The sequence below is a fragment of the Styela clava genome, chromosome 7 (genome assembly GCF_964204865.1).
Source record: "Styela clava chromosome 7, kaStyClav1.hap1.2, whole genome shotgun sequence".
Classification (NCBI taxonomy): domain Eukaryota; kingdom Metazoa; phylum Chordata; class Ascidiacea; order Stolidobranchia; family Styelidae; genus Styela; species Styela clava.
The window spans coordinates 13,285,453-13,298,365 of NC_135256.1; the positions used below are offsets into that span (position 1 = coordinate 13,285,453).

A 12,913-nucleotide genomic window follows, 5' to 3' on the forward strand; every position below is an offset into this window, starting at 1 on the left:
ATTGTTTAAATATCTATGACCCACTGCCTTCTATTCCATATAATATAATTTTTGCCCAATTCATTAAAAAAGGTTCGCCATCTCCGTCTATACTATTGCGTACAAGCGGCCTCAACCAGAATCAATGTTTCTCATCGAAACAATACACAGAAACCGCTTTGAGGGCAAAATTAAAAACAGAAACACCCGTCAAAAAGAATCCAGTATTTTTTAAATGTGGCAGAAAGTCACCAAGTACTTGCCAACATTCCGAACACATGAGCCACAGGGGATGAATATTAAGAAAGTTTAGATTAGGTATAAATCTTTCATTCATTGTTTAAATCATTTATTGTACTCAATGTTTTTCTCAGAATTGGATCACACATGACCAGACATAACATAACGTATATATTTACGCATCAACAGAACAAAAATCACCAAATTATAATTGACAAACAGACGACTTTTCTGGCCTGCATTATTCAATGCTGGAAAACACAAAACACCATTTTGATTTGGACTTTAATTGTTAAACATAAAACAAAGAGATCTCATCAATGATCTTTCATTTCAGTCACCCGATGTTATTTAATCAAGAATTCGTCGAATTTATTTATTATTTAACATGCGTAACTCACTTAGTTTAACACTGATTGTTTAAATATGCATGAAACTGTTTTTCTTGTTATAGTTGAACTATAAGGAAGTTGTCTGAAGAAGTCGTTACAAAAACGTTACATTACAGGTATATATTTGTGTTAGCGTGCAGCAAGATTCTTGAATCACTTAAAATATTCATCGTTAATCTCGCTACAGCATCCTTGTATTATATTCATACAGATCAACCGGCACAAAAGATTAGAAGAAGGATATAAGTAGTTAGTCCCACAGAAACCAAATCATAAAAAAAGACAGCGCAAAAATACAAACGTGTCGGGTTGTGACTAATCTCCCGCAGAAAAATAACATACATAATAAGTTCATGTATATATTATATAATAAGTTTTTGCAAATTTTTTCCGTTAAATAGTTTTTAGTTAAATTTTCATTACACTATATATTATTTGAAATATAATTTCAGAATAAAATAATTTTTGATCGCCTATCATCTATTATTCCTCGCTTGTCATCAGATCTTTTGTGACCATGTTTACCTTAAATAAGTTTAACGTGGCTTTAAAAGATAAATATTTTAACGTCTTGTAGAAGATTGTGTTACAGTCGGTATTAAATTAGTTCTTGTCATGACGGTTCATACGCTTGTCAAGTTTTGCCATATTCCATCTATTTTTCATCAGTTTACTTTGAAATCCCACGAGAATAAAGTGAAATATACCCTAGATGACAAAATGATCTTTAATTGATCCGGACAAGCGAAGAGTGGGTTAGTGTCGTACCTCCAGACGACAAAGTTTAGTCTGCGTGGCTCCGTGGTTAGAAAAACATGCGAATATTCTTAACTGCTCGTTTCAACGTAAAGTGAAAGGTATTTTCATGGATCTTAAAGCTATTTCCGATTTTCACCAAGGCCTGATTTACTCATCGAAGACGATGGAGAAAAATATCCGTCGGGACTGCTTGGGACATAATTATAATGGATATCTCATCGACCAAGGAATCAAAACTGGTGTTGCCGTTGCACCAACAAAGACAGTACGTTTTGTTGTATACACCTTGGTATTTTGCGTCGTTTCAACGGCAGTTACCACATGCGTGGTGGTATATCTAGGTGGGTATATATAAACGTTTAATTGTTTATAAAGGACTTGAAACAGTGGTACTTTTTGGGTCGAAATGACTAAATTGAGGTTTGGACGGACGTGGATGCAGAAAACTAATTGTCACTCGTCATTATTTATGAACGCATGGTATTTCCGAGGTTGAAATATCGAAACATATCCGTCGATGCACTCGTGGCGAACACGACATTACCAAATGTTACAATTTTATGGAGCTTAAAATTATTGATACATATACCCATTTATCATTTTAGACCCGTTTGTTCAAAATAATAATAAAGTGTTATGTCAATGACGTCATTCAGAAAATCTTCTTTGCAAAATGGGACGCATGTGACGTCAAAGTTATTGTTCTCATTCTTTATGATAGTTTCGAATTTCATGATGGCTGACATTGATGAAAGCTGGAGTGAGCCTGAAATGAAAACAACTTTATAAAATAAAATTTATAGTTCAGATATTTCAATTGAATAAGGTTTAAAAATGAAATTAAATTTAAATCAAGTGAGAAGTTGTACGAAAATTTACACAATTTACTTCAGCAGTCGCACAAATGCTTTGTCATGGGCCCGTGGGTGGTAGTTTGCTCGTCCCCTTCTATTAGACGATCATTTGCATATTTTGTAAAACAATTGCTAAGTATATATAAACAGGACCTCTACTTTATTAAATCTTCAATACAGCGCGATAAACATTAGTCGTCATATAAATGCCTTTCCCTCTTCCAGAGATCGCACCGTGGTGATCCAATACGAGTTATAGTAAAATGAACTGCCCAAAATCATTTTAACAAAAAATATTTAGTTATCTTATGTTATGAAATCAACATAAAGTTTATGGAATATTTTGCTAAATCTATCTTTCAAGTATTTCAGTTTTTTCTTTATCATTTTAATTTGGATTTCCAGGAATTGAAAATTCTAAAAGAGAAATGGAATGTCGACAATTGCAACAAAACTTGGATTTCCTCAAACAAAGGTTACCCGTTGCAGAAGATGGTATAATAACCAAATCGATGTCAAAGAGTACCGTTAGTTTATCTGTGCCGAATCGCAGCAATGAAAGAACATCACAGCAAACCTTTAAAGCAAACAGAAGAAGGAAATCGCCAAAACGAAATACAAGGAAAAAACTATCTAAGATGAAATTTAATATTTGGAGGTTATTTGTTTTGTTATTCGCTAATATGAATACTTAATAATAATAATAATAGAACAAGGCTAACATATGTGGACTTAACTTAACTACGTCAAAGTGCCTAACTTTGGATGAAATTACCCATTTGTCCAACACATTCCTCCAAGATACCCTCGTTTCACAAGCAAATATTGTGTTTGGTTCATATTGTATTTAAATATCGAGATAATCTTAAAGGTTGGAACGTACCCGAATTTATTCGACGGGAGGACGACAGGCAAGCGTGACGGAGGTGGTCACGCTTGACGAAATGAAAAAGTTGCAGAGGAGGTTTCCTTCCTCCAACAAAAACAGTCACCCAACAACATGACTAACAGAAATAATAACGAATTAACATTACGCTTCATATAGACACTTTGTGTCCAATAATAACGATGATCTTACTACGGATTCAGAATTAAGATCTTGAATGTCGTCACTAAAACGTACTGTTGATATTACGGGAGACAGAATGACGCATACGATTTCGGAAGTTTATTCGCTTTATGTATGATCCTTTTGTGGTGCCACTACGATCATCTACGCAAAATTTTTGTCAAAGTAAAACAATGGAAATATTTTGTAATTTGCTGAAGCGCCGTTTACAATTTTTAACGTTTGTTTTAATGAAGATTGGCTTTCGTTAAACCCTTTACGGAAAATTACGACTGGCATTGCAGGGGAACTTTATGGCCGAATCCGATCATGGATATATGTCATATATTCAAGCGAAACATCGCTTTAGCTTAGTATCTTGGTTCCGCATGCGCCGAAGTTGAAGGTCAATGTATGAATGAAGGTCCAGTGGGAATAATTGAATGCTGTTTTGCAGTATCTTAGCAATCACAAACCGTCGCTATAACAACTTGAACTTACCGTGACACAAAATTCAATAAATAAGTAAGAGTAGGCCTATACCCGACGATCCCAAATACATGACTGGATAGAACAAACGTATCTTATCAAAGCCGATCCGATCATCATAAAACATATAGCAAATTGACAAAGATAGTTTGAAATATTGAAATAAATTAGCCTTTATAAAAAATTTTTTTTATTTTTCCTCATCTAGGGGGCAGGTATATCATTGCTATCGGAAAACAGATGGTATATTATATAAATTTACACTAGGAAATGTTAAAATTATCCACTTCATATTCGACAGTGAGGATTCTTCTGGTTCAATTGCTTCCGATGTTCGTAGATGTTTAGCTAGAATACAGAATCTCGAAGAACACCAAACCGAACTCAAAAATTCTCAAAGATTTTTACGGGAACAAATGGAACGTCGCCTAGCAAATGTTGAGAACCTAGTCCACAAGAAGAGTGAAAATAAAAGTAATATAATATATTCAAACACAAATACAAAGTCGCAACAAATTTACCTCTTTTATATGATATAATATCTGTTAATTAAAACTATAAAGATATTGTCCTAACCAATGCTATGTAATCCCTCCGAGATATGTTATTTTTTTAATTTTTGGGAACTTTCCTCAATCAAAAATACATTGAACAATGTGAACTTAAATTGAATTTTGCCCATGGTTATTGCGTAATTTGCTATGTTGTATAGTTTCTTTTTATTCATCATAAACTGAATAATTTGTAGTAGTAATAATAAAGAGGCGCAGGTCAATCAGCCGCAGCCGTTGAGAAACACTGCGTTGTGTATATTTGAGAGATATGTTCTCATTTTGATTGATTGTAATTATAATATAATAAAACCATGAACTATATATAATTATATATCATATATTGTACAACATGATATTCGAATCCACGTGTTCGGCATTCCTGGCCTTTATACAGTGCATGGATTTTTTTTTTCATTTTTTTTTCTTTTTCAGAACGTCTACCCGCGTTTTCCTCAATACTTTCTGGTAGGCTGACTCTTGAAAGTCATGAAATTCGCAACTACGACCTGACAAGACTTCTTCATTTTGATCACGTGCTCATGAACGAAGGATCTGGTTACGACAACTCATCCGGCCAATTTGTTTGCCCACTAAAGGGAATGTATATTTTTCACCTTTTAGTCACGGTGACCAACGAGAATACGGTTTCCGACAAAACTGTTCCAATGAGCAAGTGTACCATATCAATTGAAAACAATGGAGTGAGCGTAATTCAATCAAAGGCAGATAATGTGAGAAAATCAAACTTTATCGGTTACGAAACAATCAACCTCATCCTGGTTAAACGAATAAATAAAGACGACGTTGTTCAGACATTTGTGAAAGGTGGCTGCATTGGTATGAAGAATTCCTATTTCCAGGGGTATTATTTGCGACATTGACACGATAGAAACCATATTCAAAAAAGAAACAAATCTACTTTCCAAGTTTGTGTGACCGTTATATATTGTGCTTACCATATTTTATCGACGATGAAAAGTTTTTAAATGCACATGGTTACATATAATGCGAATGAATTACTGGACGAAATTAAGAATATTCCGACACATTGAATCGTCGCATATTTAATTCGTAAATTGGTAAAAAGAGGAATGTATCGCTATGTCATTTTCTCTTTGTGCGAGTAAGTGAACACGGCACAACAGTTTTGAACAAAGTAAAAAGCTAACTCTCGTTTGGTGTTCGATGGATGGATGCACGAAGATCGTTGCGCCGGACGAATGGCGGAAATTCGCCCGGCGCGCTGCCCCCGAAATCTGTTGACCATTGTGTAGTTTCAATAACACATCATGAAACGTTCACTTCTAATGAAAGTCGAGTTTTATGACGACAATTTTTTGTCATAAACTCGACCTCAATGAAAGTTTCCCTGAGGATCCATTTCCTTGTTTATTTCGGTAACAACAACAAAAATCAGCAATAAGTTAACAATGACTAGCAGCACTCGGTTTATTGTTTTGAAACGAAATGGTAGTTTTAAGCATGTGAGCTAGTTTGTAAGCGCCAACTCTTCAAAACATCTTAAAATCAGCGTTGAAAATGTTGTAATGATAAAGTATAGGGAGGATCTTTCAGAGGTTAAGAGTCGGCGAAACGTCCATTAGCTTGTATAACCCAAAAATGGCATCTCTACCGAACACTTGTATCTATTTTTCATGACTTATCGATTTTAATCGGTAAGTATGTTGATGGGTATTTGTCTGTCTGTCTGTCTGTCTGTATGTCGGTTTGTCTGTTAGATGCACGCGATATCTCACGAAAGCGAGATTGAATCTGCTCCAGATTTTGCATGTGCATTCATCTTATCTCGGACCAGAAGCCTATTGATTTTGGGCGAATTATGTCGTATAATTAGCGAGTTATTAATTAATTAGTGATGGGACACAAGGTGTCACTGTGGAGTAAGAGCGCTGTTTTGGGGGATCCCTTAACTTTCGATCGATAAGTCTTCGGTCTCTGACCGATATTCTCGTTATCGTATCTTTCAAATCAGGCTTCAAATGGCGGGAACGAAAAATGTGATACTGGAGGCACTAGCGAAGACGCGCATAAGATCATACTAAATTGAACATGGCTTTAAGTGGAACCAAGACATTCGAGATATCTGAGGTGTATAACAAATATAGGTTTCATATACAGTAGAAACTAGAAAAAGCTTCCGAAACGAATTAATTTCGTAGGTAGAAAATTGAGTCAAAATTCCGTAAGAAAGGACGCATTCCACCCGTAAATGCCTTAATCCATTCTAAGCCCCCACAAAACTAGGATATAATACTTGTATAAATTAAAATAATGGTTAAAACCCGTAACAAATACATGTTAGAATTAGATTACTGCATAATAAATATTAAAGATACACATGGAAAGAAGAAAGATAAGAGAAATGACGGGTAAAAACTACGAACAGTATGTTTGTTTACCTTTATTGTTGGCCGACTAGATTAGGCTAAGCGAAGACCGTGGAGCGTGGGAGGACGGCGATTGAAGGAAAGGACGGCGTTAAAAGCTGAGATAGAGCGTAATGTACAAAAAAGAGCACACGGACATAAAATTTAAAATTAGAGTTTACTCTTTTTCATTTTGCTTTTGTTTTGATTTTCCGTTTATTTTTTTGCTCACGAAACCATTCGTTGATTCAGAAAAACGCAAATGTTATCACGCCGTCATCATATTCAAATGAGTGAACCAGATTCCCAAATTTCTATCCACCAATGATGGAGAATTAAGATCGTAAATCGTAATTTATTCAACTTTACACTTTGAGACGTTCCTGGTATTTGCAGATGATATGTGTACAGAGCGCAAGAACATAAAACCAGTACCGTACGCAAATTGGTTCCACATTGATACCTGGTTTACCAATTGACAAATTAACCTTAAGTCGTAAAGTTACGGACTTGCGCAAGGTCTGCGAGACGACACATTTCAGGGTTTAACTAAATTTGATGTCTATCAAACGATAACCGTTTGAATTATCCCATTTCATGTTGAAGGACCCCACAGAATATGTTAACGTGCGCTAAAATTTTACAATCCAACTCAGTTCATATGACTTACATCTTTTATTTAATTTATTCCCTGTAATAGAGAAAACATGAAGTTATTTACATTATTTTAAGCACGTGTTATCAAAATAATATCCTAAAACATGGTTTCTGGCTGCAGTTTGCTTAAATAAGTCGGTAGTTTGCGAGAGCTACCATACGATTTTTTATCAATCTGAACTGGTGTTAATCTATATATATATATCAGTAAATTTAAGGAATGTTGTTCATTTTCACCGAAACTGATTACAATTGCAATTCTGCTAATTTCCAACGCCTGTGTAGTGCTTTTATTCTGGATGGAACATGATGTAAATGTATTTTGTTAATGTGGATAGCGAACTTCGCAGGCAACAGAGAGAACCAACGTCAAACTGATGATCGGTCGCTATTCAAATATTTCAACAATCTCTATTCTTGATTATCACATCTTTGAAACAATGTTAAAAAAAACGGATAAAAAAAATGTGATTAGGACCCATTATCGACCAAAATAAACAATATGACTTTGAGTAAAACAAAGACATTGCGGGGCACCTGTTCATATAACCTATCGATTCTTCACGTAAAAGATTCCTATTATTCGCATTAACGATTCCTTGTTTAATGATTTTAATTTTGTAAATTGAATTTATGAATCAAAAGATTCTTGCCTTGAGTTACAACAGTTTTCGCATTACATTATCATTTTATTTTTATTACTTAATTTATTTTAAAATAAGAGTTCTCCATGTACAATTTTAAATTTCCTTTTTCTGAAATTATTAAAACCGGAAATCTGAATTGCTAAAACGCAATCATTTTGAGCTCTTATGAATCTTGGGTTAACACACGAAAAGTCCATTTTGTGACATGTACAAAATATATTTTAATTTGAATAGTTAGGACAACTTAAGTAAAATTTAACTTATTGATTCAGATTAATTGAAAATATATTTCAAGGATTTTTGCTGTAACATTTTCCGATAATACAGTTAAATTTAAATGAAATATAACTTTTAAGTGAAGATTTATGTTAACATAAACGACATATCACGGCTTTATTTTTAGAGCATCTATCGTGAATAACATTGTCATTAAATGCTTTTCAGGTTCTGATAAAAAAAATGACCAGATGGAATGTCTTTAAATCCCATAATCGACCAAAACAGCGGATAGCTTGACCCTTACTTTCTCACGACTTTTTGAACACCACTAGCGCGAAACGAAGTGAACAGTCCAAGGTAAAAATTGGATGAATGGTATTAATAACCGGTAGACCTCGATATTCGCTCTAACATGTTGGGTCAATCACAATAGCATGCTGTCCTATAATTTGGAGCATCTTTTCCAATCAAAGAATTTGGAATTCGGCTTCTTTTGCATTTTGGCTTCTACCATCAAGGCGGCCATTTCAATCCAAATCGGATGTACATCATTCGGTAATATTTCAATGTTATATTAGCATGGTTTCATTTCTTGTCAAGTTGCTTTATCCAGATAATCATTTATCGACTCCAACAACATTGCGTTGCCTTGGCGACGCAAGCTGAAAATGTTTCCCCGCCGCTTCGATTTTGGAAGATAGTAAAGTGACTAACGTTGGAAGATAGCAGAAATTCTAGAGCGCGTTCATTTGGTGAATGTGTGGATGGGAAATTGGTACGATGGCTTATTTATATGACGAACTGGAGAATTTGATCGATAGAGTTGTTAAATTACCAGGGCTAGTTTTGATATCAGAATATAGGGCTGTACAGCTGTAGGGTTTGAATTCCCGTTGCAATAGAGTACTTACTGATTTTGTACAGTTGTAGTTCATCATTTTGTTCTTTGAAGGGTCTGCAGTTTCTTGAATTTGGATCGTGTTTGTTTGTTTTTAATTTTGTCATTTTTTGCCATAGTAGTCCCAAGTTCAAAGAAAATTATCTATCTATTTATCTAAGGTACCAGTACTGCAGTAGTCTATGAATGAATTTAAAAAACGAATAAAACATAGTATTCAATAACAATTGTAAATTGAGTAAATAATTAAAACTGGAGATATTCAAAATATTTTACTCTATGGTTGGAGTGATGGAACTTATTTTTTCTAACTTTTCGAACATGTTGGTTTACAGGTTGCTGGTTTTTTTTACCAGTTATTATCAGTCATGTAACTCATTATTCCACAAATTCTTGATTATTGATGGATTACACGAATATGTATGGAACATTAACTTTCTAGTATATTTCACCTACATAACATTTGCTTGTTGATGCTTATTGAAAGATATGGGATGTGGATCCAGCAAGAGTGTCACAACTAAAAGTGGAACAGGTGATATTCCTAAAACTGTTGAACACAAAACTGATTCAGAAAATTTACAGACAGTACCAGAAGTCACTGAAAATGCCAAAATCAGTAACAAGGTTGCAGATAATACTGAAGTTTACAGGGATACAGAAGAATTAAATCAGTGTAATGCTGTAAATCAAAATCAAGAGGAGAATAGAGAACAAATACTGGATCCCAAGCATAAAGATGCAGAAGAATCACTAACTCCTGCTCATTCATTTGCTTCTGATGATCTTGAAAATTTAGAAGATACTCTTGCTGATGAAACCGTGTTGAATGTATTACAAAACATCCAATCATTAAATGCAAAACCTGAAAATGTTGAAATTAAAAGCAAGACATCATCTCAAAAGCATGTGGAATTCGATTTGAGTCCACAGCTTGAGAGTCTCTCTGACAATGAATCAACCAACGTATCAACACCAATTCCAAGTGCTCAACCAGTCGATGGAAAACTGCCTGCTAACAATTTAAAAAACTCTGAAATCTTTTTCAATGCCTTGCATAAAGCATGCTCTGTGGCAGATAACAGTCAATTGCCAATATTAGCAGTACAAAGTGATTTGCTTAGACTTGATCGCACGTTTTATTGCTTCAAAGGTGCCGATTTACTTATTGATATCACAAGCAAAATGAGTAATTTGTGCATTTTAGATCTGCATGGTGGACAATGTGGACCTGTTGCATTCCGAGCAATTGTTAATGCTTTAATCAATGACCATCATATCAGGAACCTAAATTTATCAGACAATTTAGCAAACCCAGAATGTTCTGAGATGTTGGGGCAGCTTCTTTCAAAAAATACAACCCTTCAACATTTGAATGTGTCTGGAAACTTGCTTGGTAAAGATGCATTCTCGAGATATGTTGGCACTGCATTACAAGAAAACTCATCTTTGAAGTCTTTAGATCTATCCAGCTGTGGTGCAACAGATTTACACTGCCTTTGTGAATCATTGAGAAATTCAACCTGTTCAGCAATGTCCACACTAATTGCCAGTCATAATCAGATAACTGATGGTCATCAATTTGCAATTGACCTGTCTTTAATACTTGAGAATGCAAATTGTGAATTAAAATTTTTGGATGTTACTAATACTAATATATCAAGCTCAGGAATGAATGCTATTGTGGCATGTCTCAAAAATAATCAAACGCTAGAAAAGATGCTTATTGGGCAAAATTCAATCGCTGATGTTGTCAGGCTTGGTGAGTTTATTGTAAATGCAGCTACTCATGATTGTTTGCAAGAAATTTCATTGAATAAAACTAAAATTGAAGGAGATTCATCAGAAAACATCGAAATACTTATGAATGATAAAGAAACAAGTACTTTGACCCATATTGGTATTGCGGACTGTGGGCTAACTGATACTTTTCTCCAAAAACTTGCTTCTTGTCTAGACGGCAAGCTTTCAAAACTCGAATATTTGGATATATCTAACAACAATGACCTCAGCATTGATTGTATTAAACTTTTTGACAAAATGTGCAAAGGAAGTTTGAAATCTCTAAAAATTGCATTGCTGGAAAAGTTGGATGGGATATCCTCAATAATTTCACAATTTTCCAGCTTAGTCACAATTGATTTTACAAGATCAAGGATAAGTCCAACAGAGCTCAATAATATTTCATCAACATGTCAGCAAACATTTCAGAGCATTACTTTAAATGGTGTCAAGCTGAGTGGAACTCCAGCTCTCAAATCCGTTATGACTGCTAACTGCTTTTCATCTCTCTCCTTTATCAGCTTATCTGGGTGTCAACTCAATGATGCAGATTCTCAACCCATATATGATGCAATCAAGTCTCCTAAAGTCCCAATAGAGCAAATAGACCTTTCTGTAAATAGATTATCAAGTATATTCCTTTCCGGACTTACAGAGGCATTATTAGTACACGACTCCCATTCGTTAACAGACCTTAACTTGGCTAATAATGACATCGATGACTCTGGTTTGATATGTTTGACAAAAATTTGGCAAACCTCCTCACATACATCCACACTGGAAAACATTAATCTGTCTTGCAATTCCATATCTGCGTCGTCTATTGTCAACTTTTTCAGTATTTTCAAAGCTCAAAGGTTTAATCTTAATGTTCTTGATTTGAGAAATCAAAATGAACCTTTTGGCGAAGAAGATATTACAGTTTTAGCTTCGACTCTAGAAGAAGTCTTTTTCAAACAAGGCACTGCTTCACAGAATGTTCATTTTACTATTGCTTTGTGTGGATTAGGGGGAACAGATGTGCCCCAGTTTTGCTTGCTTGATTCTTCAGCCATACAAACTGATTTTGGAAATTTACGCAAAACTGCAATAACTTTAAATGATGTATTACAAATTGGTAAAGGACTAAGGATTCTAAATGAAGGCGATTCAAGAAACTCACCATATAATCTCAGTATAAAAGCATGGAATAACATTATTGGCTCTGATGCACCTAAATGGGCTTCAGTGACAACAGAGCTCGAGAAATCTGTATATATTAGTCATACTCCTGGCACGGTGACACAGCAGCGACTGCAAGGAACATTGGAAATGGATGCTGACTGTGAGGTAAAAGACATATTCCTGGTAAAAGATCCAATTATGAGAAAACCAACTGGGGCAGCATGGGTCCTGTTTGAAAATAAAATGTCAAAAAATAATGCTATTAAGTGGTATACATCAGGATATGCGCAGATGTATGGGACTCCATTTTTGATTAGTGAAATACCTGTTTGTATATCTGATGAAACAACAAATGCAGAATCACTCGCAAAACAGGACATTGCGGCTCGAGAACTTGAAGAGAAAAAGAAGCAGGAATTAGATAGGCGTATGATGGAGGAGAATGAACAATTAGCTGCTGAACGTGCTCAATACCGTGCTGCCCATCCAGCTTACCAAGGTGGCAGAATATCCTAAATCTTCAATATATTACTGTTTTTTACTATGTGTACATATATGTATTTCTCCAAGATGAATTTTAATGGCATACAACTAAGTGGCCTTTTATTGCTATAAATAAACCAACTGTGATTTATAGATCAATATTTTTCATATTGCTTGGACTTGCCAAAAATACTGTTTTATTTATCTAAAATTTGAGCTTTTCAATACAAATATTATATGTAAAAGTGTTGGTGTGGATGATTTATCGAAATACGAGCATTAAAACAGACAGCATACAGTACTGATCAGTTAAATAAATATTATAATATACTTTAATTGCAGAAATGTCACTTGCAACTAG

The 12,913-nt window shown here is 34.6% G+C and overlaps 2 protein-coding genes across 2 annotated transcripts; both read left to right on the forward strand.

Moving 5' to 3' along the window:
* The first annotated feature begins 1,175 nt into the window (after positions 1-1,175).
* Positions 1,176-5,365, forward strand: LOC120328497 (uncharacterized). The gene is made up of 4 exons (XM_039395008.2): positions 1,176-1,711; positions 2,630-2,882; positions 4,063-4,235; positions 4,748-5,365. The coding sequence occupies exons 1-4, from the start codon at positions 1,477-1,479 to the stop codon at positions 5,194-5,196; spliced, it is 1,110 nt and encodes a 369-aa protein (XP_039250942.2). The 5' UTR covers positions 1,176-1,476; the 3' UTR covers positions 5,197-5,365.
* A 4,092-nt stretch (positions 5,366-9,457) lies between these two features.
* Positions 9,458-12,797, forward strand: LOC120328572 (uncharacterized). Its single transcript, XM_039395100.2, has one exon. The coding sequence runs from the start codon at positions 9,613-9,615 to the stop codon at positions 12,583-12,585; it is 2,973 nt and encodes a 990-aa protein (XP_039251034.2). The 5' UTR covers positions 9,458-9,612; the 3' UTR covers positions 12,586-12,797.
* Positions 12,798-12,913: the final 116 nt, after the last annotated feature.

Coding starts and splice junctions, on each gene's coding strand:
- LOC120328497 (XM_039395008.2), top strand. CDS start 1,477: ATGGATCTTAAAGCTATTTCCGATTTTCACCAAGGCCTGATTTACTCA. Junction 2,883..4,062: donor ATGAAATTTAATATTTGGAG/GTTATTTGTTTT, acceptor CATATTCGACAG/TGAGGATTCTTCTGGTTCAA. Junction 4,236..4,747: donor CAAGAAGAGTGAAAATAAAA/GTAATATAATAT, acceptor TTTCTTTTTCAG/AACGTCTACCCGCGTTTTCC.
- LOC120328572 (XM_039395100.2), top strand. CDS start 9,613: ATGGGATGTGGATCCAGCAAGAGTGTCACAACTAAAAGTGGAACAGGT.